A 27,584-nucleotide genomic window follows, 5' to 3' on the forward strand; every position below is an offset into this window, starting at 1 on the left:
CAATATTACAACTATATGACGCAGTCTGTAAATAATCGAGTCTGGACCAGACAATCAAGTGATTGACATCATGAGCATCGATCCGAGCAATTGGGATCGATGACATGCATCAACCAAGTCAGCGAGCCTGACCATCCGATCCCATTAGTCGCCTTTTACGACAAGCATGGGTTGCTTAAGACCTAGATTGTCTGTATGTGAATCATTGTGATTGGACCAGACATACGCAAGTTGTAGACACGGCTATCAGCAACTATTTCGTCTGTAACTAATCGAATCTGGACCTGGAAAGGTGGGGTGAAATGAGGTTTAACGTCGCGTCCAAGATTATTGCACTTATAGCGACGTGCATGTGTGGCTGCTTGTACTAGTCGGGACTGATGCTGATTTATAGTGCTAGTCCACTGAGATACCATGCCGCAGTTTAACATGAATACCAAACTCAGACACAGTATACTGACTCAGAGCCGACAGGTCCTTGGTTTAGCCCCTGAATGCCGAGCGCCAGTCCGGGTAACAAGTACCATCTTTAACAAAGATCTGACGACATCCCATTACGCGTCACGTCAGACCGACCTTGCGCGAACCTTGACCGACGAATGGAAGGACTGACAAGAAGTCGACATTAGCCAAACAGAAGGCAGCTTTCTCGTTCTTTACGGCACTAATTTTAAATTGGCGACTACGCTTCGAAACACATTTTGACAAACTCTCGATTTAAAATTTGAAGCCCGAACAAAAGAACATTCTGGAATGGCTAATAGGTCGTCGAGATTGTATGGGTTCAGTCGTTAAACCCGTAACTATCGTTCGGAATACCCCGTGTTAAAGTTTTAGAGGTTGCATGATTAGAAATCACATTCCGACTGTCACTTTCATGATGTGGTAAGCGACGCTCTGATTGGTCGGATGAAAGGTCGTTCTGACGTGACTACTTATGGGATATCCTCATCTTTGTTTAGTGGTAGCGAGAACTAAGATCTGATTTTAATGAGATTGCTCTACTACTAGACCACAGAGACCAGGACCAGGAAAGCCAGTGGTTGATGGCATGAGTAAATGTTTCGCTGTCGGATTACAAAGACACCGAATCAAGCAGGTTCTTCAGTTACCACTCTATCCTTTATCGACTAGCTCATAAAAGTATTTAGAACTTGGGACATGTATTCTGCAACGGATCCCCAGTAAGGGACGAGGCAAATACGGTGTATTAAACAATAGCTAGTATACAGTTGTCCAAGAAGTCGGAAATGTAAGTCTGGATACAACGTACAGCGCCTCTTGTATATACAGACGTAAGCTGCACTCCATATTTGTATTCAAGGGTCGACACAAACGGTGAGCATCCTGGTGAATGGCCTGGACAGAAGTATTCAGTTTGTAAGTGACAAGTACCTCGAGAACATTACACTTTGGGCAATATAACACCATAGGTAGCAAATCAGATAAATATTTATTTTTGAAATGTGCTCCAGCTACAGGTTAAATCTACATGATTATTTCTTTTACAAGTTGGATAAACAAATATTTGATATTTCGTCATTCTCCTAGGGCAGAGATCGGTAAATGGATTTTTTTCTCTGTATTGGTTGTAAGTGGTCTTGTTCATTAAACTAAATACTGGTAAATGAATCAAGAGCCACAAATTGCACCCCTTGTGTTCACAAAAATAATACAAAAATGTACTACTCTCTTGTCATGAAAGTATGTATAGGTTGGACATATTATTGTGGGTTCAAATTCCAGATTTATTCCTTGGTTTGTGAGCGCCATACCCTTACTGGTTTCACCAAAGCTGTGAACGTCCAAGACCGGCATCGCATCGGGCTTTTGAAAGTTAACAAGTGTTGGGGCAACTTGACCAATTTACACCTTGCCTGTTGAAACTAATGTACTGGTCAAAGCGCCGTAAAAAACAACTCACTCTCTCATTATTGTGTACAGTAAATTCTGGTTTATTCTAACTACACTATCTCGATATCGTCGATATGACTTCATGCCACGGTAGAATATTTACATCAGCCTCAGTCTTATTTAGTTGCCCTACTAGGGATAAGTCGACATATATCGGATATATAATTATGATGCTGGGGTCTTCGAGTCTCACTGTATCTCATTTGAGCACATCTCTGGATGTGGGACATATATCGGATTATACTTGGGTCTTCGGATTAAGAAGACACATCGTATTTCATTGAAGCATATCTCTGGATGTAACTGGACCATAGTTGAAGACATAGTATTTTAGAGATAACATTTCTTGTTTCAGACTAACATCTAGTCTCTGAAATGAACATAATTTACAAAAAAAAACAGTTGCTAAATTATAGTTATAAAATATAATAAAAAGGAGCCAAGAGACTTTCCTCATTTTCAAATACTGCAGTAATCTGGACTAACCAAACTTTATAGACCTGCATGGACTCTATTGGATATATTTGTTTCAGGGTATGTAGGACAGACTACTCATGCCTCTTCATGGAGTAAAAGACGTCTAAGTTGAATTATAAAGAGACAGATAATGTATACATGGGATATGATTAATGTAAAAAAATATACCAAGATAACTAAATATATAATAGGACCCCAGTTTATCTTCCAGATTTTGCCTCTCAAAATGACCCCAGTTTATCTTCCAGATTTTGCCTCTCAAATGACTCCAGTTTATCTTCCAGATTTTGCCTCTTAAATGACCCCAGTTTATCTTCCAGATTGTGCCTCTCAAATGACCCAACGAGCGACACTCTAAACATCGTAGTTCAACACAGCCTCCACGAGCCTCTCCACCGAAGCCAGGTCCACACAGCTCTTCCTCCTGTTCCTAACAAGCCTCTCTATCGTCTCTCTGGCAAACCCCATCTCCAGCACCCGTGTTACAGTGTCGCTCAGCATAAACACCTCGGGGTCGTCCATGTCCTGTTTGAACACAGCATCTCCCCTGGCGCGCATGCATCCACAAAATCCAGCTTGATTGGTTGTAACCATGTCACGTGTTGTCGTGTTCAGGGATTTCTTGGAAGAGAGGTTGAGTCTAGCTGGAACTGACGTGGGTCTGTTGCCTTCAAAGAAACTGAAACCGAAACAAGATTCGGATTGATAACTGGGAAGATAATCAACATGTTCCTAGAAGTGAAATCTTCTCACACTGACTTCTCCGAGTCGTAGTACAGTGTGAAGGGTTTCACTGATAGCGCAAGTGCCATGACCAACATTCTGATAGAAATGAATCCTTTGTGTTTTCAACATATGGCCAGGGATCCATATTGTTGAATCTTTTTTAAAGGCACGTACATACAACTTACAGGGGCGGTCGGGTAGCCTAGTGGTTAAAGCGTTCGCTCGTCACGCCGAAGACCCGGGTTCGATTCCCGACATGGGTACAATGTGTGAACGCCCATTTCTGGTGTCCCCCGCCGTGATATTGCTGGAATATTGCTAAAAGCGGCGTAAAACCATACTCACTCACTCACTACAACTTACAACATGAATATTAAGATATATTTCACTGAATTGCATATCTTCTTACAGGTGTTATTAACATATTTGTAACGTTGGTATTTATTAATAAACCACAGTCATACTTGTATACTAGGCATACTTGTATGTATGGTTATATAGGTCCGTGCTCTAGGTAACACATATTCTTGTCAAGAACTCCGTACACGATTCTGACATTGTTTTGTCATTAACATGTTATGTTATGTCAATAAAGTTATAAAAATATAAACGTTGACTGACTTTCGTTTTCTTTTAATCGTTTTCAGTCACTAGGTGATGCAGTTCAACATCAAACTGTTTACAATTCCTTATTTTCAATAAATCTATCAAATAAATGGACAGATGTTTCTGTCAATTTGTAAAATGACTGGATTATTTAGGTGTTATGTAAAATACAAAAGTAAATCAGACAGTTTATAAATTGCCTAAAAGTTTCAGTCATTTTACGTATTTACTGTAACATATACACCTTACGATGATGACCCGGGGTAAAATAGGTCTTCAGCAACCCATGCTTACCGTAAAAGGTGACTATGCTTATCGTAAGAGGCGACTAACCGGATCGGGTGATCAGGCTCGCTGACTTGGTTGATGTATGTCATCGATCCCAATTGCGTGGTTCGATGCTCACGATATTAATCACAGGATTGTCTGGTCCAGACTCGATTATTTACAGACCGCCGTCATATAGCTGGAATATTGCTGAATGCGGCGTTAAACAACAAACCAACCAACCTTACCTTGCTGGGCTTGATGCTGTCAATGCCTGGTTCGTCCTCCTCGCGCTTCCATTCATCCCCAGAAAGGGACACGTGGGAAAGCACTGCCTATGCTCCATCTCCGGTTCCTCTCCCCAGCTCCATGCATACAGCTTACCCTGGCAGTACCCACATTTCACCCGGTCAGGCTTACCCGCGGTTGGGGCATGGAAGAAACCTGCTCTTGCCAGATCCACTGGTGAAATCGGAGAGTCCGTAGGCCAGTGTCTGAACGACGCTAGACGACTTGCTTCAGATGTGTAGTCTAAAGTCCTTACCGCAGTGGACACAGACGGTGCCCCAGTCTCCTCATCCGAACAATTACGTTTCACTTGAGTTGTAGAAGAAGGTATGGGCTTTGCTTCCTTATCAGAAGGTCTTAATCTGTTGATGTAGTCTGAAGGTGGCGGGACACACGATGGAATGATGTACATATTTTCATTCATGGAAGTGTCACATCCCTTGTTCCAGCCTGGCACCTCCAGTACTGCTGGTCTCAGTACTGAACCCCCGAGCATCTGTGGGGCGGCACATCGCCTGGCTGGAATATTGCCCACATCGTCCCCCTGGAGAAATCTGCAATGCGGAAAGTGTCTCTGATGTTCGGTCAGCGGGACATCCCCCAGTTGCCATTCCTTCAACACCCCCAGACAGAAGGCGCATTGGACTCGGTCCAAACGTCCAGTGTAAAAGAGTCCGACTTCTGCCAATTTGGCCGGATCCTGGAACGAGGAGGGCCAATTGGTAAACGTCATAAGTCGTCTCGCCTCATCTCTCATCCCCTCAACCATAGCGAGTTCCGAGTTCAGCCCCACCTGATCACGCGCCGTCTCGCTCCAACTTGAATGACCTTGAACTGTCAGCCTACCACCCTCGCTGTCCGGAACGTCTCGAGAAGAGTCTCTGTATTTACTTGTCATCTCACACACATACAACATAGTCGATGTATTCAGCACACGCCCCCCTGATTTGTAGCAACTAATTTATAACGCGTTGTTCGTATCCAATAACTTATGAGTTCAATCAGTGAGACTCGGATACATCAGATATATCCGCCTCCGGATGGGGCTAAGTTGAAGATGTGTTGAGTGCTGTACATGAAATGACAGCATCAGTCAACGTTCCGCTCGTTATATCCAGCTCACGATAAATTTCCCCTGTTGGACAGCCACGAGTACAACGCACTATCAGTTGCCTTTACCCTGGACATATACCCGGTAAATTCCCTTGAATGAATTCCCGGTACTGCCGATATTTCCGGCAATTCCCCTGCCAGTTTTCCTCGAACTGACAACAGTCACGGCAATTCCCCTTCCGATATCCCCCGTTCACAATATGTGGGGTTAGCGATTCAAATGTTTTTTACTTGGTTCGTTGTAATTCAATGGCTGAAATAAAATAATTGAATTATTTATATACGTGCACATTAATTGATACATTTTCCCTAAAAAGGATCCATAAACAATCCGATAATATATCATTGTCTAACGGACACATTTAATCAAGAAGTATGAAAAATAATTCTAATACCGTGGTTGCATAAATATCCTCTAATATTATATAAGAACACAGCATATATATTAACTGTAAAGTCAGACCTCCCTGAGAATACCAGTGATCCAGTGAAACGTGTTGTAGAATTTACAGCGTGGTGTTATTTTTTGTCAAAGTTGCTTTGAAAGATGAACAGGATACCAGCGAACAGATATATTTTATACACGTACACACACACACACTCTCTCTCTCTCTCTCTCTCTCTCTCTCTCTCTCTCTCTCTCTCTCTCTCTCTCTCACACTCACACACACACACATAATACACATAATACACACACACACATGATACACACACACACACACACACACACACATACACACAAAATATATTTTGTTAAACAGGGAACTCTCTCATCATCGGTTTGCCGTTTTACATCAGGTCACACAAAATGTTAATATTTATTGAACCCTGTACTTTGCATAGCAATTATTCTGTACTTGAACATACACTTCCTAATACTAACACTCCTGAAGGTTGCTATGTTAAGCTACCCTTGTAAGTTATGAAAGTAATTTGCATTAATTGTTGAAACGTGCTGAAAAATACATATTAATTTAGAAAGCAAATATATATCATATTAAGTATCAACATAATATAATACAATATATGACTGTGAACATGTTATAGCATGACGCATATTAAAAGGAAATCTAAACAAATCATGACATTAAAACGAATATGTGGAAATGAGACTCCTATTTCCATCACTGATAGCAGTAAACACAAATCACAGTAAACCACTGATCGCAGTAAACACAAATCACAGTAAACCACTGATCGCAGTAAACACAAATCACAGTAAACCACTGATCCCAGTAAACCAATACAAATACAAGAAAAAGTACTGACGAATTAGCTCAAAGATTTTCACTCAGAGTTGTTGGTATAAATATATGTAGTATATGTCAATCTATGTTTAATAACAGACAATATACTGGGTCTGTATTCGTGTAACTAATGTTAATTTGGTAATCAATAAAAACATCACCATTAGTTGTATTAAACCAAACGCAAATACAACCCTCGCCACAACATACAGCCGGGTTACAATGACCTTATCGCAGTCTTTTACCCTGGAATATTAAAACAACGTAACAGTGAATGAGTGTATATATGTAAATGTGTGTGTACATATACATAATTTTGTGTGTCAACATAATATAATACAATATATGACTGTGAACTTGTGATAGCATGACGTATATTCAAAGGAAATCTAAACAATATATATATATGGACTTTATTATTTTATTTTATTATATATTACATGTACACCTAGTTACATACACAAAAATGAGGCAAATGTTCACTCGGTGTACATGTAATATATAATAAAATAATAAAGTCCACGGTAGTCCAACATCTTTTTTATTCAGTTTGAACTTTATTATTTTATTACATATATGTGTGCAATGAAATATATTTATATAATTTATATATATATATATTTGCATGTATTTGTAGCTTAATAAATACATCCCAACCTCCTCATAACTTTTAAATTCGTTGAATGAATCCGCTTTCACAGTTAATACCTCCTTTTGATTGATATGGGGAACTCAACCTTATTAAAGAGATAATCAGTTTTGACAAATATATTTAAATATGCAACTGACATATTATGAGAATCTTTTTTGTGTTTCATGGGAGGATAAAAATTATTCCCCTATCAAAAGTAGAGAAGTATATGGTGAAACGCAACTACGAGTTGGAGGTCTTAATCAATACATCTTTCTACATATTTATATGAACATTTGCTCAAAAACAAAGGTAAGTGTAATCGTAGAGATGTTTTGATAACTGCTTACTAATAATAAGGACAATACGGATTATATTTGTTCCATGTCGCGTTCACAAGAAACAACCCCTTAAGAAAGATCAGGCTTGCTGGTGTCGGTATTAATACGCAAAGAGTCACACCCGAATTCATCTTTTTGAATTGTTTGATTTAAAGTCGACACATTTTTATGTTTATTTGCAGCCCATGAGGGCTTCATGTAGCCAAATTAAACACCATCGTGCATTAAACCAAGCATAAATTGATTGCTAGCTAGTAGGAATAACAAGACAAAGTTATTTCATCGAAATAAGTATTAAGAACTAAGTTGATCTAAAGTAGCTACACTTTCAGGATTTCTGATAACGTGGAACAGGTTTGGTGTCTAATTAAGATTTAATTAATTAAAGGTTGTATGCATATTGCTATCAGGTGAAATAAGTTTGTAAATTCAAATGATAAGAGCACCATGTATGTATGAACGCCTGTAACGGTTTGTTGATGACCCACTTGCAATGGCAATGGCAGATTTTATAAGAGTTGGTCACAGGTCATGATGCGCTGTTGCTTAAATAGTCATGACGCCCACTGTACTGGAGTAATGGGTTAAGTTAAAACATATACTGCAGCCATAATATGAACTGAAATAAGCAAGCCTCCCCTCTATTTTTGAAGGACGAGGGTGTAATATATGAAAATATTTTCTGTCGGTGTCACAAAAAGATTTATATGCAATGACCATCTTTCATAGTGCACTACTCCTTCAGACAAGTAGGCATAGTTTAAAAGTTTACTACCTCTTCATATTGCCGTCGACACGCATGCACATACATGTACATGTATTTACAGAATGATACTGCTTCATACTCCTCCAGACAAACGTGCATAGTTTTATCAGGACACAACTACTTCATTCTGCTCCAGACAAACATACCTAGATTTACCAGTATGCTACGGCTCCATACTCCTCCAGACAAACATACATAGTTTTATCCGGACACAACTACTTCATACTGCTCCAGACAAACATACATAGTAATATCAGGACACTTCTACTTCATTCTGCTCCAGACAATCAAGCCGAGTTTTACTAGGATAGTGCTGCTTCATACTGCTCCAGACAAACATATAAAGTTTTGCCAGTGTACTACTGCTTCATGTTGCTCCAGACAAACATACATAGTTTTACCAGTATGCTATTGCTTCATACTGCTCCAGACAAACATATAAAGTTTTGCCAGTATACTACTGCTTCATGTTGCTCCAGGCAAACATACATAGTTTTATCAGAATACTACTGCTTCATACTCCTCCAGACAAACACGCCTAGTTTTACCAGTATGCTACTGCTTCATACTGCTCCAGACAAACATACATAGTTTTACCAGTATGCTGCTGCTTCATACAGCTCCAGACAAACATACATAGTTTTACCAGTATGCTACTGCTTCATACAGCTCCAGACAAACATACATAGATTAACCAGTATGCTGCTGCTTCATACTGCTCCAAACAAACATACATAGTTTAACCAGTATGCTACTGCTTCATACTGCTCCAGACAAACATACATAGTTTTACCAGTATGCTACTGCTTCATTCTGCTCTAGGCAAACATACATAGTTTTACCAGTATGCTACTGCTTCATATAGCTCCAGACAAACATACATAGTTTTACCAGTATACTACTGCTTCATACTGCTCCAGACAAACACGCCTAGTTTTACCAGTATGCTGCTGCTTCATACAGCTCCAGACAAACATACATAGTTTTACCAGTATGCTGCTGCTTCATACTGCTCGAGACAAACATACATAGTTTTACCAGTATGCTGCTGCTTCATACTGCTCGAGACAAACACGTCTACTTTTTCCAGTATGCTGCTGCTTCATACAGCTCCAGACAAACATACATAGTTTTACCAGTATACTACTGCTTCATACTGCTCCAGACAAACATACATAGTTTTAACAGTATGCTGCTGCTTCATACTGCTCCAGACAAACATACATAGTTTTACCAATATGCTACTGCTTCATTCTGCTCCAGACAAACATACATAGTTTTAACAGTATGCTGCTGCTTCATACTGCTCCAGACAAACATACATAGTTTGACCAGTATGCTGCTGCTTCATACTGCTCCAGACAAACACGTCTACTTTTTCCAGTATGCTGCTGCTTCATACAGCTCCAGACAAACATACATAGTTTTACCAGTATGCTGCTGCTTCATTCAGCTCCAGTTAAACATACATAGTTTGACCAGTATACTACTGCTTCATACTGCTCCAGACAAACATACATAGTTTTACCAGTATGCTACTGCTTCATTCTGCTCCAGACAAACATACATAGTTTTACCAGCATGCTGCTGCTTCATACTGCTCCAGACAAACATACATAGTTTTACCAGTATGCTGCTGCTTCATACTGCTCCAGACAAACACGTCTACTTTTTCCAGTATGCTGCTGCTTCATACAGCTCCAGACAAACATACATAGTTTTACCAGTATGCTGCTGCTTCATTCAGCTCCAGACAAACATACATAGTTTTACCAGTATGCTACTGCTTCATTCTGCTCCAGACAAACATACATAGTTTGACCAGTATACTGCTGCTTCATACTGCTCAAGACAAACATACATAGTTTTACCAGTATACTACTGCTTCATACTCCTCCAGACAAACATACCTAGTTTTACCAGTATGCTGCTGCTTCATACTGCTCCAGACAAACATACATAGTTTTACCAGTATACTACTGCTTCATGTTGCTCCAGGCAAACATACTTAGTTTTACCAGTATACTACTGCTTCATTCTGCTCCAGACAAACATACATAGTTTTACCAGTATGCTACTGCTTCATACAGCTCCAGACAAACATACATAGTTTGACCAGTATCCTACTGCTTCATACAGCTCCAGACAAACATACATAGTTTTACCAGTATACTACTGCTTCATACAGCTCCAGACAAACATACATAGTTTGACCAGTATACTACTGCTTCATGTTGCTCCAGGGAAACATACATAGTTTGACCAGTATACTACTGCTTCATACTGCTCCAGACAAACATACATAGTTTGACCAGTATACTACTGCTTCATGTTGCTCCAGGAAAACATACATAGTTTGACCAGTATACTACTGCTTCATGTTGCTCCAGGGAAACATACATAGTTTGACCAGTATGTTGCTGCTTCATACAGCCTGGACAATGTCGCGATGGTTTAGGACTTGACAACAAAAGTGTATTGACAGCGTCAACATTGGTGGCGTGTTGGAGGGAGGATTGTATATGTGTGTGTGTGTGTGTGTGTGTGTGTGTGTGTGTGTGTGTGTGTGTGTGTGCGTGTGTGCGTGTGTGTGTGTGTGTGTGTGTGTGCGTGCGTGCGTGCGTGCGTGCGTGCGTGCGTGCGTGCGTGTGTGTGTCCTGTATGCGCGTGTGTTGGGGAATTACATGAATGAATTTGATATAAATTAAAACCCCGCTAATACAGACATGCAGCTGTAGTGCCAACAGAAACAATCATACCTAAGCAGTGGATGAGGGAAATACCAGCATCCGCTGTGTCACATTGCCAAACAGTTTTCATTTCCTAGGAACACATGCAGAACTTACTACTTTCTCACTAATGCTGCTGTTCTCTGAGTTCTTTTCCATAGGTATTAACATTATAATCATGTCATATAGTATCGCCTGCAAACACAAACCGCGAATCAGACTACAAACACAACAGATAGCACTGCAAACTGTACAGGTAGAAAATCTACGTTGTGTGCGCATACCCCACTAAAACTTGTAGAGATGATACAAATAATGGAGAGGCTCACCCTGTGTGCTGCTCCTGTCGTAAATCCATGTCTCGTTTAACGCGGCGTACAAGGCCGACCACGGTGAAATAAGGCTGGGTTTTCCCCGAGGGGAATCTACTGGGAGCCCCAGCTGGGCTTTCCATAGGTGGAAGTTCCCATACAACAGACTTCTCCCAGAATTAACAACGCTGTGATCAGATTATCATTTCATAAACATTGTAATGTAAACATAATATGCAATATGATACAAGATTATAAGACTCAGGAAGTTTTTTTAGTCATGACTTCCGACACAGAGAATGCATATATCTTCTTATCGTAAAATATTGCTGATAATGCAAATTTTGTTTCGTTGTCGCATAGTGAATTTGCAACATCTTCCCGTTATGCAGTGAACTTTATGTTGTTAATCACTGTTGTATATGATACAGACTTGCGATTACTAACATACATATGTTCAAACACTCTTTGATCATGTACACTTTGATCATACACACTTTGATCATGTGTATATATGACATGGTTGCATTGCCAGGAGGCAATAAATTGACATGGAAGGCTGGCCCCATTCACTGTACTCGGTCTATTTCATGACTGACTCGCCGAGCAGGCCTTATAATGAAAACCCCCAACCTCCAACCCACTCCCCCCCCCCCCCCCCCCCCCTCCCCCCCCCCGGATAATCTATTAATAGACTTCGGGGTATTCCCTCCTTTCTGCTCACTCAGCAGGTTTTTGTTGTAAAATTTGGACATTTTTATATTTTCGGTTCCCGACTATTCATTTGACAAGTTCTCGAATGCCAAAGCTTTGAAATTTACATATTTTTTTTTAGTGAATGCATTTAACTCGTTCACTTCTCGTTTCTGGACAGACATTACACTTTGAAACGCCATGATGAACAAAACAGTTTTAAATCATGAACTACCCAAGCGGGGCATGTTGATGTCTTTCTGCAATAAAAAAATATACATGTAATTATTTATAGTCAAAACACAATAAAGCATATTGCAAAACGTTTAGTCTTATCTTGTGATGTGCAACTGTAAATATCAGCTCATTTTCCTTTGAGAGCACACCAGACATGCCATAACGGTGAAGTAATTACTTCTCTACGATCGACAAAATCTGGAATAAATGTGAAGAACTGTTTTCGCAAGAATTTCCTCACGCACATGACGGGTCAGCTTTAAGATGTACTCAAAATAGTTCATAATAAAGTCTACTTCAGTCTTTCTGTACATATACATGCACTCTTACCAAAGTCAGAAATATCCTAGCGTCGCAGTATTACCGGCACCGGTGTCAGGATGCTAAGGGATAAGATACAATTTTGAATAAACATCGACAGTGCTGTAATTCTTTTGCCAAGCTTTGGTACACCTGTGTATTTAGAAAGGTATCCGGGGTGTATTTGTGTATACAGAAATGTACCTGGTACATTTCTTTTGTTCCTGCGAGAGCAATGGCACCAAACAGCTATCTGGATGCGCATGTAGTCTATTGAGAGACAATCAAACAGGTGGAACTAGGTAACACTTCCACGTAAATGATCCCCATTCGAGGGTTTAGCTCTCTTTCTCTTCACTTTTGAGATACGCTGAGACACGCAATCTTCATATCCTCGACAATTTTATTTACATTTTCATATTTTTTTTTACAATTTAATGTTTCCACAAGTTTTTTTTTCGTAGAACAATTGCAAGGGAAAACTGCAAGTGCAATGTGATAAAGTCTCATGCATATGTATGGATACATTATAAATTCTTTTGTCTGCTAACTGTCAATATAACTTAGATAACAAAGCTTTCGAGAAAAGCTGTTTCATTTTACTTTGCCATAAACATGCATGTAAGATATATGACCGCAGCTACATGTATATTCGTCAAAACGCATACTTAACATGAAAATGCCACGTTGCTCTAACAATCACGCAATCTGCTCTTAAGCTTACTTAATGCATCAAGTTTCCACGACCTCAGACAACCGGTCTGTACCTGCATTGTCCAGGTGTGTTTGTATGACCTACAATCAAGGTTGCCATGTGGCCATGCAGAAACGGGAAAGCCCGCTAGGCTATTTTTGGCTGTCGGGCAGCCCCGGTGCTAATCAATATACCGTATTCGACGTAATAAGCGCACCGCTCTAATAAGCGCCCACAGCGATATTTGCTAATATATTGGCAAGTGAACAATCCCAATTAGCACCCCTTCCGATTTATCAATGTACACAGGACTTATTTATTTGTGTATAAAACGCACTCGTGTGTTATATGCATCCTTAAATATGGGCAATTAAATTCTGGAAAAATGTATCTGTGGTATATAAACAGTTCAGACTGTCAGCATAAACCACGAAATTTATCTTTCAACTCTGGTTTTTTTTCACCAAAATAATATTCTCATAAGAACCCCCTATTTCTAATTGTGAGAGCGCCCTGGGCGCTTATTACGTCGAATACGGTAACCATGCACAGATGCTCGTCTGCAGGTCAATCGACATCTGTATGATGTGGTGTTGCTGAGTTATAGCTGTTTCCGCAGTGAATATTTCCTACTGTTAGGTAAAGCATAATGTGTATGGAAGTGTAATAAACTGTGTTATGTAAATGTTGCTCTGTCGGGTGCAGTGTAGAGCTGATCTAGTATCAAAGTATGAGGTGCATAAGAGTGTCATGAACAGGTTGTACATGGTGGAGCGTTAAGCTGATGTAATCATACGTTCTGTATAAGTGAGTGAGATGGGTTTAACGCCGCTCTTAACGGTATTCCAGTTATATCACGGCGTGTCAGCTTAATGTGGGAGGAAAGCCCGAAGTGTACAGATCTCAGATGTTTACCACTTCTGTAAAACACACGAGCACGGGTATGGTGCTGACAAACCTAGAAACATAATCGGGGCGAACCGGGATTCGAACCGACAATCATAGGTTTCTGGAGTGCCCAAGGGACGCAACCCTGCACAGCGAATTGCGGCGCCTTAGACGACTTGGCCACCCGTGCCCCCCACCTGAGTCCAGTAGAGTCTGTTATGTACCCGTTTCACTGTCGGGTGCAATGTTAAGCTGATCTAGTAAGAGTGCCTTGTATGATAGTACGATTAAATGTGCTGTATGGTGCAGTGTATTTTCTACCCGTTCATATCAGTTATCCAATAAGGTGGCAGATAAAAACCAGAAAAGAAACATAAAACAAAAACGGAAAGGGTGATAGTTTTCCATTAATCTTTCATTTCCAATTTTAATCACTTCATGTCATCATATATTAGTTATGTACCAGATTGTTCTGTAACAACAGACTTAGATAATAAATGAACCCTATTGTATGTTGAGAATGTTCATTGAGAATGTTACATAATTTAGTCGACCCGTGAAGATTCGGGTTAGAATAGGTTTTCAGCAACCCATGCGACTATGCTTGTCGTAAGAGGCGACTAACGGGATCGGGGGGTCAGGCTCCTGACTTGGTTGATACATGTCATCGATTCAAATTGCGTAGATCGATGCTCAAGATGTCAATCACTGGATTGTCTGGTCCAGACTCGATTATATACAGAGGGCCATCATATAGCTGGAATATTGCTGAGTGCGGCGTTAAACAACAAACAAACATAATTTTGTCCAGTAAGAAAACCAATAGGCTTTGTTTAGTTTTAAGATAAGATTTATCATTAACAGAAACATTAGTCTTCGACCTGTTTTGGCAGTTGTTATCATGAATGTTTCAGTAAAGGTCTCGTTATAATTGTCCAAGATTGGTTGGTTGGTTGGTTGGTTTGTTGTGTAACGCCGCACTCAGCAATATTCCAGCTATATGGCGGCGGTCTGTAAGTAATCGAGTCTGGACCAGACAATCCAGTGATTAATATCATGAGCATCGATCCGCGCAATTGGGATCGACGACATGCATCAAACAAGTCAGCGAGCCTGAGGTCTTGTTATAACTGATTTAAAAGGTGGGATCTTGTTATTAATGTTTTGAGAGGTAAGGTCTTGTTATAACTGATTTAAAAGGTGGGATCTTGTTATTACTGTTTTGAGAGGTAAGATCTTGTTATAACTGATTTGAAAGGTGGTATCTTGTTCATCTTCTTGAATATAAAGATCTTGTTATTACTAGTTTGATAGATAAGGTGTTGTTATTAATGTTTTGAGAGGTAAGGTCTTGTTATAACTGATTTAAAAGGTGGGATCTTGTTATTACTGTTTTGAGAGGTAAGGTCTTGTTATAACTGATTTAAAAGGTGGGATCTTGTTATTACTGTTTTGAGAGGTAAGGTCTTGTTATAACTGATTTAAAAGGTGGGATCTTGTTATTAATGTTTTGAGAGGTAAGGTCTTGTTATAACTGATTTAAAAGGTGGGATCTTGTTATTACTGTTTTGAGAGGTAAGATCTTGTTATAACTGATTTGAAAGGTGGTATCTTGTTCATCTTCTTGAATATAAAGATCTTGTTATTACTAGTTTGATAGATAATGTGTTGTTATTACTGTTTTGAGAGGTAAGGTCTTGTTATAACTGATTTAAAAGGTGGGATCTTGTTATTACTGTTTTGAGAGGTAAGGTCTTGTTATAACTGATTTAAAAGGTGGGATCTTGTCATTACTGTTTTGAGAGGTAAGGTCTTGTTATAACTGATTTAAAAGGTGGGATCTTGTTATTAATGTTTTGAGAGGTAAGGTCTTGTTATAACTGATTTAAAAGGTGGGATCTTGTTATTACTGTTTTGAGATGTAAGATCTTGTTATAACTGATTTGAAAGGTGGTATCTTGTTCATCTTCTTGAATATAAAGATCTTGTTATTACTAGTTTGATAGATAATGTGTTGTTATTACTGTTTTGAGAGGTAAGGTCTTGTTATAACTGATTTAAAAGGTGGGTTCTTGTTATTACTGTTTTGAGAGGTAAGGTCTTGTTATAACTGATTTAAAAGGTGGGATCTTGTTATTAATGTTTTGAGAGGTAAGGTCTTGTTATAACTGATTTAAAAGGTGGGATCTTGTTATTACTGTTTTGAGAGGTAAGATCTTGTTATAACTGATTTGAAAGGTGGTATCTTGTTCATCTTCTTGAATATAAAGATCTTGTTATTACTAGTTTGATAGATAAGGTGTTGTTATTACTGTTTTGAGAGGTAAGGTCTTGTTATAACTGATTTAAAAGGTGGGATCTTGTTATTACTGTTTTGAGAGGTAAGGTCTTGTTATAACTGATTTAAAAGGTGGGATCTTGTTATTACTGTTTTGAGAGGTAAGGTCTTGTTATAACTGATTTAAAAGGTGGGATCTTGTTATTACTGTTTTGAGAGGTAAGGTCTTGTTATAACTGATTTAAAAGGTGGGATCTTGTTATAACTGATTTGAAAGGTGGTATCTTGTTCATCTTCTTGAATATAAAGATCTTGTTATTACTAGTTTGATAGATAAGGTGTTGTTATTAATGTTTTGAGAGGTAAGGTCTTGTTATAACTGATTTAAAAGGTGGGATCTTGTTATTACTGTTTTGAGAGGTAAGGTCTTGTTATAACTGATTTAAAAGGTGGGATCTTGTTATTACTGTTTTGAGAGGTAAGGTCTTGTTATAACTGATTTAAAAGGTGGGATCTTGTCATTACTGTTTTGAGAGGTAAGGTCTTGTTATAACTGATTTAAAAGGTGGGATCTTGTTATTACTGTTTTGAGAGGTAAGGTCTTGTTATAACTGATTTGAAAGGTGGTATCTTGTTCATCTTCTTGAATATAAAGATCTTGTTATTACTAGTTTGATAGATAATGTGTTGTTATTACTGTTTTGAGAGGTAAGGTCTTGTTATAACTGATTTAAAAGGTGGGATCTTGTTATTACTGTTTTGAGAGGTAAGGTCTTGTTATAACTGATTTAAAAGGTGGGATCTTGTTATTAATGTTTTGAGAGGTAAGGTCTTGTTATAACTGATTTAAAAGGTGGGATCTTGTTATTACTGTTTTGAGATGTAAGATCTTGTTATAACTTATTTGAAAGGTGGGATCTTGTTCATCTTCTTGAATATAAAGATCTTGTTATTACTAGTTTGATAGATTAGGTGTTGTTATTACTGTTTTGAGAGGTAAGGTCTTGTTATAACTGATTTAAAAGGTGGGATCTTGTTATTACTGTTTTGAGAGGTAAGATCTTGTTATAACTGATTTGAAAGGTGGTATCTTGTTCATCTTCTTGAATATAAAGATCTTGTTATTACTAGTTTGATAGATAATGTGTTGTTATTACTGTTTTGAGAGGTAAGGTCTTGTTATAACTGATTTAAAAGGTGGGATCTTGTTATTACTGTTTTGAGAGGTAAGGTCTTGTTATAACTGATTTAAAAGGTGGGATCTTGTTATTACTGTTTTGAGAGGTAAGGTCTTGTTATAACTGATTTAAAAGGTGGGATCTTGTTATTACTGTTTTGAGAGGTAAGATCTTGTTATAACTGATTTGAAAGGTGGTATCTTGTTCATCTTCTTGAATATAAAGATCTTGTTATTACTAGTTTGATAGATAAGGTGTTGTTATTACTGTTTTGAGAGGTAAGGTCTTGTTATAACTGATTTAAAAGGTGGGATCTTGTTATTACTGTTTTGAGAGGTAAGGTCTTGTTATAACTGATTTAAAAGGTGGGATCTTGTTATTACTGTTTTGAGAGGTAAGGTCTTGTTATAACTGATTTAAAAGGTAGGATCTTGTTATTACTGTTCTTGAAGATTTAGATCTTGTTATAACTGTTTTGATAGATAAGGTGTTGTGACTGTTTTGAGAGGTGAGGTAATATTATAACTGCTTTGAGAGGTAAGGTCTTGTTATAACTGGTGTTGTTATTACTGTTTTTAGATGTAAGATCCTGTCTTGACGGGTGTCACCTGTTGGTCAGAATAAGCTCACTAAGCACCATCACTGCAGTATTGTGATTTGTAAGCACATGTTTGTGATATGGTCGTATTCGTACAATGGACTCCGCTTTTAGCAGATATTTCTTATGATCAGGGAAATGGTTTTGTGATTTTTATTTATTATCAGAACTGTTTTGATAGATAAGGTTTAGTTATTACTGTTTGTGGTAGATAAGGTCTTGTAATAACTGAGTTGAAAGCCAAAGGTTTAGTGAAAATTATTTTCATAACTTCATTTACCTGTTTCTATCTTTTGAAAAAAAGGTTTCTAATTGTATCAGCAGCAATTTCTTTCATCTTTATTAAGACAGCTATGACTAAATATGTTTGTTTTTCTGTTTCGTTTCCCTGCATTCCAACAGAACAGCTTCAATATATTTAATAATATTTATTATCGGTGTAATTAACGGTTTCCGCAATGAGTTACACCTACTGAAGGGCAGTGAACGCTATGTTGTGTTGGCTATGTGCTGTATAATATTATGCTAAAACAATAATCAGCCTACATGCACTTGTCTCTATTACAGTTGGCATGGGTGTGACGCTCTTTAATGATGTCAGTGTTGAGCTTGGTCGGGAAAAACCATCCAGGGTTGAGCTAAGTTGGTCTTGACTGGGAATACCCAGTTGCGCTATCCTGACTCCGTGAGACTGAAGAGCTGCCTTCTGCGATTTCTCGTGTGAAACTCGATTGTGGATAATAATACCACAATAGAATTGATATAGTGTGCTGACAAATGATGACTCTGAACCAGGTGAAGGTATGCACATGGAGAAATGTTTCGTAAAAAGGTAATATCGTTAATTGGCATTGCAACTGCAGCTGATCGTTTGTTTGTTTGTTTGTTTGTTTGTTGTTAAACACCGCACTCAGCAGTATTCCAGCTATATGACGGTGGTCTCTAAATAATCGAGTCTGAAGAAATCAGATTCATCTCCAGTGAGTGGTTACGTAATACGCCAGGGTCCGTGATACGCCAAGGTACGCGAAACGCCAGGATACGTGATGCACCAGGGTAAGCGATACATCAGGGTACAACATACTCAAGAGTACGTGATGCACCAGGATACGTGATGCATCAGGGTAAGCGATACATCAGGGTACAACATACTCAAGAGTACGTGATGCACCAGGATACGTGATGCACCAGGGTAAGCGATACATCAGGGTACAACATACTCAAGAGTACGTGATGCACCAGGATACGTGATGCACCAGGGTATGTGATGCAACAGGATACGTGATGCACCAGGATACGTGATGCACCAGGGTGATCATACACAAGGATACGTGATGCACCCGAGTATGTGATGCACCAGGGTGATCATACACCAGGATACGTGATGCACCAGGGTCATCATACACCAGAGTATGTGATGCACCAGGATACGTGATGCACCAGGGTGATCATACAGCAGGATACGTGATGCACCAGGATACGTGATGCACCAGGATACGTGATGCACCAGGATACGTGATGCACCAGGGTGATCATACAGCAGGATACGTGATGCACCAGGATACGTGATGCACCAGGGTGATCATACACCAAGATACGTGATGCACCAGGATACGTGACGCACCAGGGTAGGTGATGCACCAGGACATACAAAGGGCATACACTTAATCACCAGTCCAAAATAGTAATATACACAGGTGGGTTATATGCTTTATACTGAGTTCTTCTAAATGTTCAGTTTACAACCTAATTCTTTCAGCGATTTTTCTATTGCCTTTTTTCTTAAGCATCACCTTTGACCAACTACTTGAATTGTCTTTGATCGATAACCTGAATGACCTTTGTCCGATTTCAAGAACGACCATTGACCGATGCCTTTGATCGACTATATGCACGTCCTTAGCCGATTATCTGATTTCTGTCAATACTTTTCAGTGATCCATTAACATTCATCGCTATTTTGTCTTTCACGTCCAATGGAATCTGTTTCAGCGAATACTCAAGATTGTTTATGCTCTGGCGCGAACGTTTTATATCATATCTAGCTACATATGGATCTACAACAAGAAAAAATACCTCTGTCTGACCACCTGAATGGTGTCATTACCCTCAGAGCCCCATTTTCTGATGTTCATTTATAATGCCAAAGTAAAGAATCTCTAATTAATGTATAAAACACTTTTAATGTTTACATGTAGCCATACCCATAATAAATATGGTGTCAATGGTATCCCAATATAGCACCAGGTTGACCATTAAGATTCGACGACATAGTTCCTGATTAATTACATCTAATACTACAATATGCGTCTCCCTTCTTTGTGTATAATACTCTCCACAGGTAAAATCGATGTTGGACAAACATCACCCACTCGTCCCCTTCGAACTATACCATTCTCCAAATCACATTCTTTCAATTTCGCAAACAGCCTCTGAAGGAATTAGTCACATTCTACATAACACTGTATCCAACATAATCTGCCGTACCATTCCAGCAATACCATTCCAGTAATACCATTCTAAAAGTCACTTTCTCTTTCACTTTCACATGTTCAGTGGAGGGAGTTATATTGATGCATGCACCTGTAATCTAAGTTTCTAGAGCAGATTATTGAACAAGTAGCAGTTTGTGTCAGTGTATCTATATTTTATATTGAACATATTTATGGATAGTTTACTGATAAGATATTGCCATTTGAATTTCTTTAATATTTAATAGTCACCACAACTTCAGCAATAAACCCCCAGTGACCTGCTTTGTTGGACAGTGCTAATTATCGGCTAGATGTAAATAACGTCGTTAAATCATTATCTGATCCTGACTAATGAGGGTTTTTTTTAAAAGAATGGAACCAAATTAATTTCCTTACCAGAACTTACAATAATGAAAGTCCTCACAAAATGTCACGACTAAAATATGCCATCTACGCTTCTTTTCCATTATGGATCTTAGTATTGCAGGTTTAGTTTGAACACGAAATATCTCCTTTTCTAAATGGCACCTAATTTGTACATATATTGTTCGTGTTGTTGAGTACACGGCAGCTGAAAATAGAACACATTTGGGATACAAATTTCAAAATCGTTTATCACCACAAAGAACATCAGAGGCACAGGTGTGACTTTTAGTATTTGAAAGGTGATTCTGTTTTCATTCAGGACAATTTGAAGGTAATGCCTTCTTGCGTGGTCTTTTTTATTTTCGTTCTTCATTCATTCATTTTTTCTTCATTTCTGCAAGTTTCTGAACAATCATGTGGTTATTATCCATGTCATTATTTACACTAACTTTAAACACGCCAGGCAGAGGGGAACAGTTGTCTGACACTACACACTAAAACAAGATGGACAACGAAAGGGGGTATCTGATGATAAATTGAGGAAAGTGCGAATGATTGAATAATGTTAAACAATAGTATTACTGGTGTTGGTTTGTATCGGCAATGTTGGAAAATACAGCACGTCTATATTCAATGACGAAATGAAGTGGATTCCGTCATTCAAGTCACCATGCTCGCATCAATGCTGTATATTATCCATCTGTCTATCAACATAACCTAATGCTTTGCACTCATAAAACTGACTAGCCGGTGTGGATATTAACATGGCGATATGCCGTCATACAGCTGGAATATTGCTGAGTGCGGCGTTAAACAGCCAACCAACCAACCAACATAGCGATATAAGTTAAATACATTTACCGATAACGGTTGATTATCAGATCCTATTTGTTTCCTAGGTGATGTCCTCGTCTATTGTAACAGCGATAAACGTTCCAAAACAAAATGCACCTTAAATATTCCCTGGGGAATTCCCTCATGAATATGCAGCATGGTGTCAGAGAGCTACGGGAAAGCCAGGAGGGGATTTTCTGCTTGATCCATATACGAGCTTGCTGTGTATATAGATATTTAGGGTGACTTCAGTGTCGTGCAGGGATGTGTATGTATGCAGTGCTACAGATCACCATCACATCTAGTGTATATCTGCAGTCGGGTACATACGTCTTGTGGTCGATATGAGCGTCCGAATGTTGGGTTTGTCTGTAACATTTTGAATTATCCCAGAACCTGGATTTGCGGTTTCATTTTCAAGAATTTTCAAAAGACTTTAATTTGAATAAAAGTGCAAGATTTGATTTCGTGTTCGAGACGTTATGATGTCTTACTTCAGCAGTAGATGTGTGGATGGTTGCACAGACGTTGATGAAGGGGACACAGCATCGGAGATGGCCACGGCAGAGATGATGAGACACGAAGCAAGGCGGCTCATGACGTACACAAAATGGCCGTCTTCATCCCCACAGGATACTGCAAGGTTAGCTGAAGCTGGTTTCTTCTACACCGGAAGTAGCGACCGGGTGAAGTGTGCCTTCTGTCTCGGAGTGCTGAAGACGTGGAATCTGGAAGATATCCCCCTCACAGAACACCGGAGTCACTTCCCTTACTGTAGGTTCCTCCAGGGTAAGGATGTTGGGAATATTCCGTTGAGGCAAACAGGCACTGAAGAGGTGACAGAAACAACATATCAACCAAACGGGAACACTTATGCTTTTGTTCCACAGTCTGCTTCAGATCCGCAGTGCGGACTCCTAGGTAATATATTACCTGTTTCACACACACCTGCAGAAGCATCCCTTGCAGGAACGTCAGCCTTACCTTCTAAACAAATGCAAGTTATTGCCTCAGAGTCTGTTCAAAACATGCTGCAACACAACACTGTGGAGACCGGTTGTACCCTCCCACACATCCAGAACCAAGCTCCTTCTGAAGCTCCACCTCCCCCTGTTGTTCCTGACTTCACTCGTGAAGTCCATCGTCTAGCAACGTTTTCCCGGTGGCCAGAAGAATCCACGGTGTTACCGGAGGATCTTGCACGTGCAGGATTTTATCACGTGCCCCAGGAAGCCAAGCCCGACCGTGTGAGGTGCGGGTACTGTGGGGGTAAGGTGTACGGGTGGCAAGCCGGAGATGACCCGTGGATGGAGCACGCCCGATGCTTCCCAACTTGCCCATACATGAGACTGTGTCTCGGAGAAGAGATGCTTCAGGACATGACAGCATACATGATGGAACCAGGCAGGTAAATCTTTCATAAACAATCTCTAATAGGATAGCCTAGAGACACAACATAGTGAGTGAGTATGGTTTTACGCCGCTTTTAGCAATATTCCAGCAATATCACGGCGGGGGACACCAGAAATGGGCTTCACACAATGTATCCATGTCGGGAATCGAAACCGGGATTTCGGCGTGACGAGCGAACGCTTTAACCACTAGGCTACCCGACCGCCCCAGAGACACAACATAAAGATGTTGGTATATTGTAGGTCATCGAGTCCAGATAATACATTTATATTTGCCATATAAAACATTCACACATAAACTTTCAAGTACTGTAGTCGACTTTCTATGGTACTCTTGAACGCATATATTGATATATCTGACAACGTGACATAGACGTATCTATCTTGGTGAAAGTGATAGTGTATCATGTGTTCGTGTTTGGTTGTTCAGTTGGTAGATGCATTAGTTAAAAGTCATTTTTACTTGATATTTTGAAATCATTGAACAATAACTCATCTACTGATTTAAGAAATAAACTATATAGCTCGCTGTTGTTTTCAACGAATCTCAGCAAAAGTAATTATCTATATTTGGTGTGGAGGCGGTCGGGCAGCCTACTGGTTAAAGCGTTCGCTCGTCCCCCGCCGTGATATTGCTGGAATATTGCTAAAAGCGGCATAAAACCAAACTCACTCACTCACTCACTGTATCTGGTGTGTTCACAATATGCTAAAATAGGTTCATGTCAAACATATGTTTCCAGTCGCTTGACTGGCAACATAATCACACCATCGTGGACATGTCGGTTGATTCTCGTGATAAAAAAGTGTTTCATATAAATTATTAACGCTCGTAGTACCAATTTTACCCTTATTACCTCTCGTGACAATACAATGCATTTTACAGTTGGTGCCCATGAGCATGCCCACCTGCCGAAATGGCCAATCCCAAATTTCACATCGGTGTTATCAGCGTTCGAAATACCTGCCTGCCAGACCGTCCTAGACGGGTTGATTTCAACTCGGGCTGTCAGATTTTCAAATCCCCCTACCCGACGGTCGGGTTATATTTCATAGGTGAAAATATTCTAAATATTTCCCGATGATAAGCATTAATTCACATGTAAATATGAATGATAAAATGTAACCAAAAAGAAACCCCGTTAGCTTTTAGACAACCTAAAATTTAGCGATGCGCTTATGCTACAAGCAATCAGTTTTGTATTTTTAATTAAATTATCCTGAGAAACATATGATTATAGTGGGCAGGCAGGTATTGGTCAGGGCTGGCAAGTATTTCAGCTAGCCAGTCCTGTGGTCTGGCTGAAATTTTTGGGAGTTTCATACCCTGGTGTTATCCATGAGGAAGACCAGCATATCATAAACTTCAGAGGATATTTGTTCATTTTTTACAAAAGTTGTCCCGAACCTTTGATGATGGAGATATAACTATATCTATTGTCAACACGTTTAGTGACAAATACCCAATGGCATAAGACATGAAGTTTTTTCTTAGGTTTGCCATATGGGATATTGGTGTACAAAGTTGAAAAATTAAATGTTTTCAATGAACTTGGTTCTTTTCTGAGATTGCAAATCTTCAAGCAGATCATTTAAGTGTTTAAACATCCAAATGGTACTTCCACATGTCTCAAATACATTTGTAATTCCTGCAAATATAAAGTAAGTATTTTATTTTTTATGATAAGATTGTATCAAGGATTATGGTTAAGCTTTGGGACAGGGATTTGGTGGTACATTTTCTGCAACTAGCAATACTGGAACTCTGCATCCAGTACCAAGAAGAATAGACGTGTTTTCATGTTTACAATGATATTTAAAAACATTATATATACAAGCAAACTATCCACCCATAACCCATTCAATTATTGCTTTTTGCAAATGCACAGCACTCAAAACATGTCTTCACTTTAGTACAGTTTCTTTTGATTATGAAAAGCATTTCGCTTCTTTAGTTTCTCGAAGCAGAAAACATTTCAAAATGACCGTGACATGGGTGTCTCCGAGACTTCCAACTTGATACATGTACATCCCCTGTAAATGCCTTCCAGACGTTTCTTATAATACAGTTGTCTGACATTTTACGCTAAGATTACTCCAATAGTGCCAACAATTTGTTACCATTCGAAGCCAAATATTATATAGTATATTAGGAGTACTTATGAGACTTTGTAGAATTATATTGAAGATAAATGTCACTTTTGTGTACGTCCAGCGCACAGTGATTTAAGAGCAAAATCTCCAAATAAATATTTCCCCCACAATGCAGATGTTGCTTTTAAAATGAAAAATCAGACATTTACCTGTGTTTATTTATCAAGCTGTGAAACTAAGAAAGTGTATGAATGTGTAACATACCCCAGACTTTCTTGCATAGGCCTTCTGCCTCATAAGTATCGTGAATATAGATAGATAGATAGATAGATAGATAGATAGATAGATAGATAGATAGATTGTCCATATTTGGTGATAGGTATATACATGATCTGGATAAAAAGTACTTTCATATTCACTTCAGTGTCTTAATAATTTACTTACAAATTAAGAACATTGACAATTTTGACTTATTACTCCATACTAAGCAAACGTTTATATCACAATAGAGAAAAAAATATGAATACAGCAATATACTGTTCCCTGACCACGACACCTCCTTTGATTGTAGCAAGAGCCATACTATATACTCTATCAACCGATCAGCCACGTGCCAAACCTTGATCCTCTGCCGTGAGGTTCGGGTACTGTAGATGCATATACTTACAGATATTATTAAACACAAATCGCTCGGCCACTAATTAATGCAGTGTAATGTACTAAACATTAACATTGCTAAAAAGTTTTCAATTTTTCGTAAACTATGTCACTTGATACGCACATTGTTCCAAATGTGGCATGTTCTGATAAGGATGCTCTACAACGCACTATGCTATCTACGTATGTTCCAGTTGCTGAGTCGGATTACAGCCTATAAGAGATCCTGGTTCAACACCCAGCATCATTACAGCCGGATGTGGACACGAGTGCCTGACCTGGCTGTAATTAGTCGGGATAACAGATTTGCGTCGTAGATGTCGTCCATGTCAAACAGCGTCGTATTTGTCGTCCACGTTAGCCATGATGGTGTTACTAAAGCTAGTTCGTGAAGGTCTTCGTGGGACAACCTCTTGTGTCAGTTGTGGTTGGAAGGATGCATTTAATGCGAACCATGATTTTCGTTATTTTGAGAGGTTAAATGTACTTTAAGAGAAACAATTGTTTATTGCGCGTGTCTGTCAACGATACATATAATTACGTGTCCTTCCCAGATAAACCTTTGATAAATATGTGCTAACATAACTGTTTATGTTCGTTCAAGAGCTGGGAAAGCCAAAGGAATAATGATGCAGGTATTACAGCCATCAATATGTTCAATACATTCCACAATCTTTCCATGGTGAGTCAACATGGTGCCAACATTTGAAATGCAGCTTTCGAGCCAATAAATGTGTTTATTTCATAAACCCATTTCCTATTACAATATGTCATGAGTGAGAGAGTGAATGAGGTTTTACGCCGCTTTTACCAATATTCCAGCAATATCACGGCGGTGGACACCAGAAATGGGCTTCACACATTGTACTCATGTCGGGAATCGAACCCGGGTCTTTGGCGTGACGAGCGAACGCTTTAACCACTAGGCTACCCGACCGCGCCTCAGTATGTCATGATGGACAACAGTTTCTGTAATCTACGGATCTGTGATCACCACCGAAACCAGGTCGCTGCGGGACACCTTCGAGCTGCTGATGCTGGGAAGGATGCTGGGGGAGGACCCAGGCAACCATAGTGGCAGTTTGAATCCCTTCATTAACCCGTGGCTAGAATCCGGACCTTCTTGGGGCTCTATAACTCTCCTGATAGGTAACTTACCTTATGGTCTTGTTGCCATTGGTCTGGTTTTTTTAAGTCGCACTCAGCAACAGTCGAGGTATATGAAGGTTGCTTGTACATATAGTCCGAACCAGATACTGGTGATTGATATTATGAACAACCTCCTATGCCCTCGGTACGATGCCATACACTCGGCCAAGTCATCGAGCAAGATCACCTGGTCCATTAAGCTGCCTCTGACCACTGGAAATAGATTGTTTGGACCTATTCTAACCAGAATCCTCTGTCGATGTCACCATTTGGAACATATGGAGAAATTAATTTAAATATGAACACATTATTATAG

The 27,584-nt window shown here is 39.3% G+C and overlaps 2 protein-coding genes across 7 annotated transcripts; one reads left to right on the plus strand and one right to left on the minus strand.

Annotated features, from left to right (window-relative positions):
• Positions 1–1,438: 1,438 nt before the first annotated feature.
• Positions 1,439–11,522, minus strand: LOC124150942 (inhibitor of apoptosis protein-like). Of its 4 annotated transcripts, none has more exons than XR_007220163.1 (4): positions 11,390–11,484; positions 4,239–5,644; positions 2,683–3,070; positions 1,439–2,609 (listed from the first exon to the last, which is right to left on the minus strand). XR_007220163.1 is itself a non-coding variant. In XM_046523152.2 (4 exons), the coding sequence occupies exons 3-4, from the start codon at positions 5,192–5,194 to the stop codon at positions 2,746–2,748; spliced, it is 1,281 nt and encodes a 426-aa protein (XP_046379108.2). In that variant the 5' UTR covers positions 5,195–5,256; positions 5,312–5,644; positions 11,390–11,484; the 3' UTR covers positions 1,439–2,745. The 4 variants fall into 4 exon arrangements, 3 of the variants coding, with proteins under 3 accessions (XP_046379108.2, XP_046379109.2, XP_046379107.2); XM_046523152.2 differs by having other exon boundaries at positions 1,439–3,070; positions 4,239–5,256; positions 5,312–5,644; XM_046523153.2 differs by having other exon boundaries at positions 1,439–2,682; positions 2,719–3,070.
• A 7,428-nt stretch (positions 11,523–18,950) lies between these two features.
• Positions 18,951–26,506, plus strand: LOC124150941 (baculoviral IAP repeat-containing protein 2-like). Of its 3 annotated transcripts, none has more exons than XM_046523149.2 (3): positions 18,951–19,979; positions 22,022–23,364; positions 26,314–26,506. In XM_046523149.2, the coding sequence occupies exons 2-3, from the start codon at positions 22,439–22,441 to the stop codon at positions 26,318–26,320; spliced, it is 933 nt and encodes a 310-aa protein (XP_046379105.2). In that variant the 5' UTR covers positions 18,951–19,979; positions 22,022–22,438; the 3' UTR covers positions 26,321–26,506. The 3 variants fall into 3 exon arrangements, with proteins under 3 accessions (XP_046379105.2, XP_048249586.1, XP_046379106.2); XM_048393629.1 differs by having other exon boundaries at positions 18,951–19,114; XM_046523150.2 differs by lacking the exon at positions 18,951–19,979 and having other exon boundaries at positions 20,009–23,364.
• Positions 26,507–27,584: the final 1,078 nt, after the last annotated feature.

Source organism: Haliotis rufescens, unplaced genomic scaffold (assembly GCF_023055435.1).
Source record: "Haliotis rufescens isolate VD_foot unplaced genomic scaffold, xgHalRufe1.0.p SCAF_12, whole genome shotgun sequence".
Classification (NCBI taxonomy): Eukaryota; Metazoa; Mollusca; class Gastropoda; order Lepetellida; family Haliotidae; genus Haliotis; species Haliotis rufescens.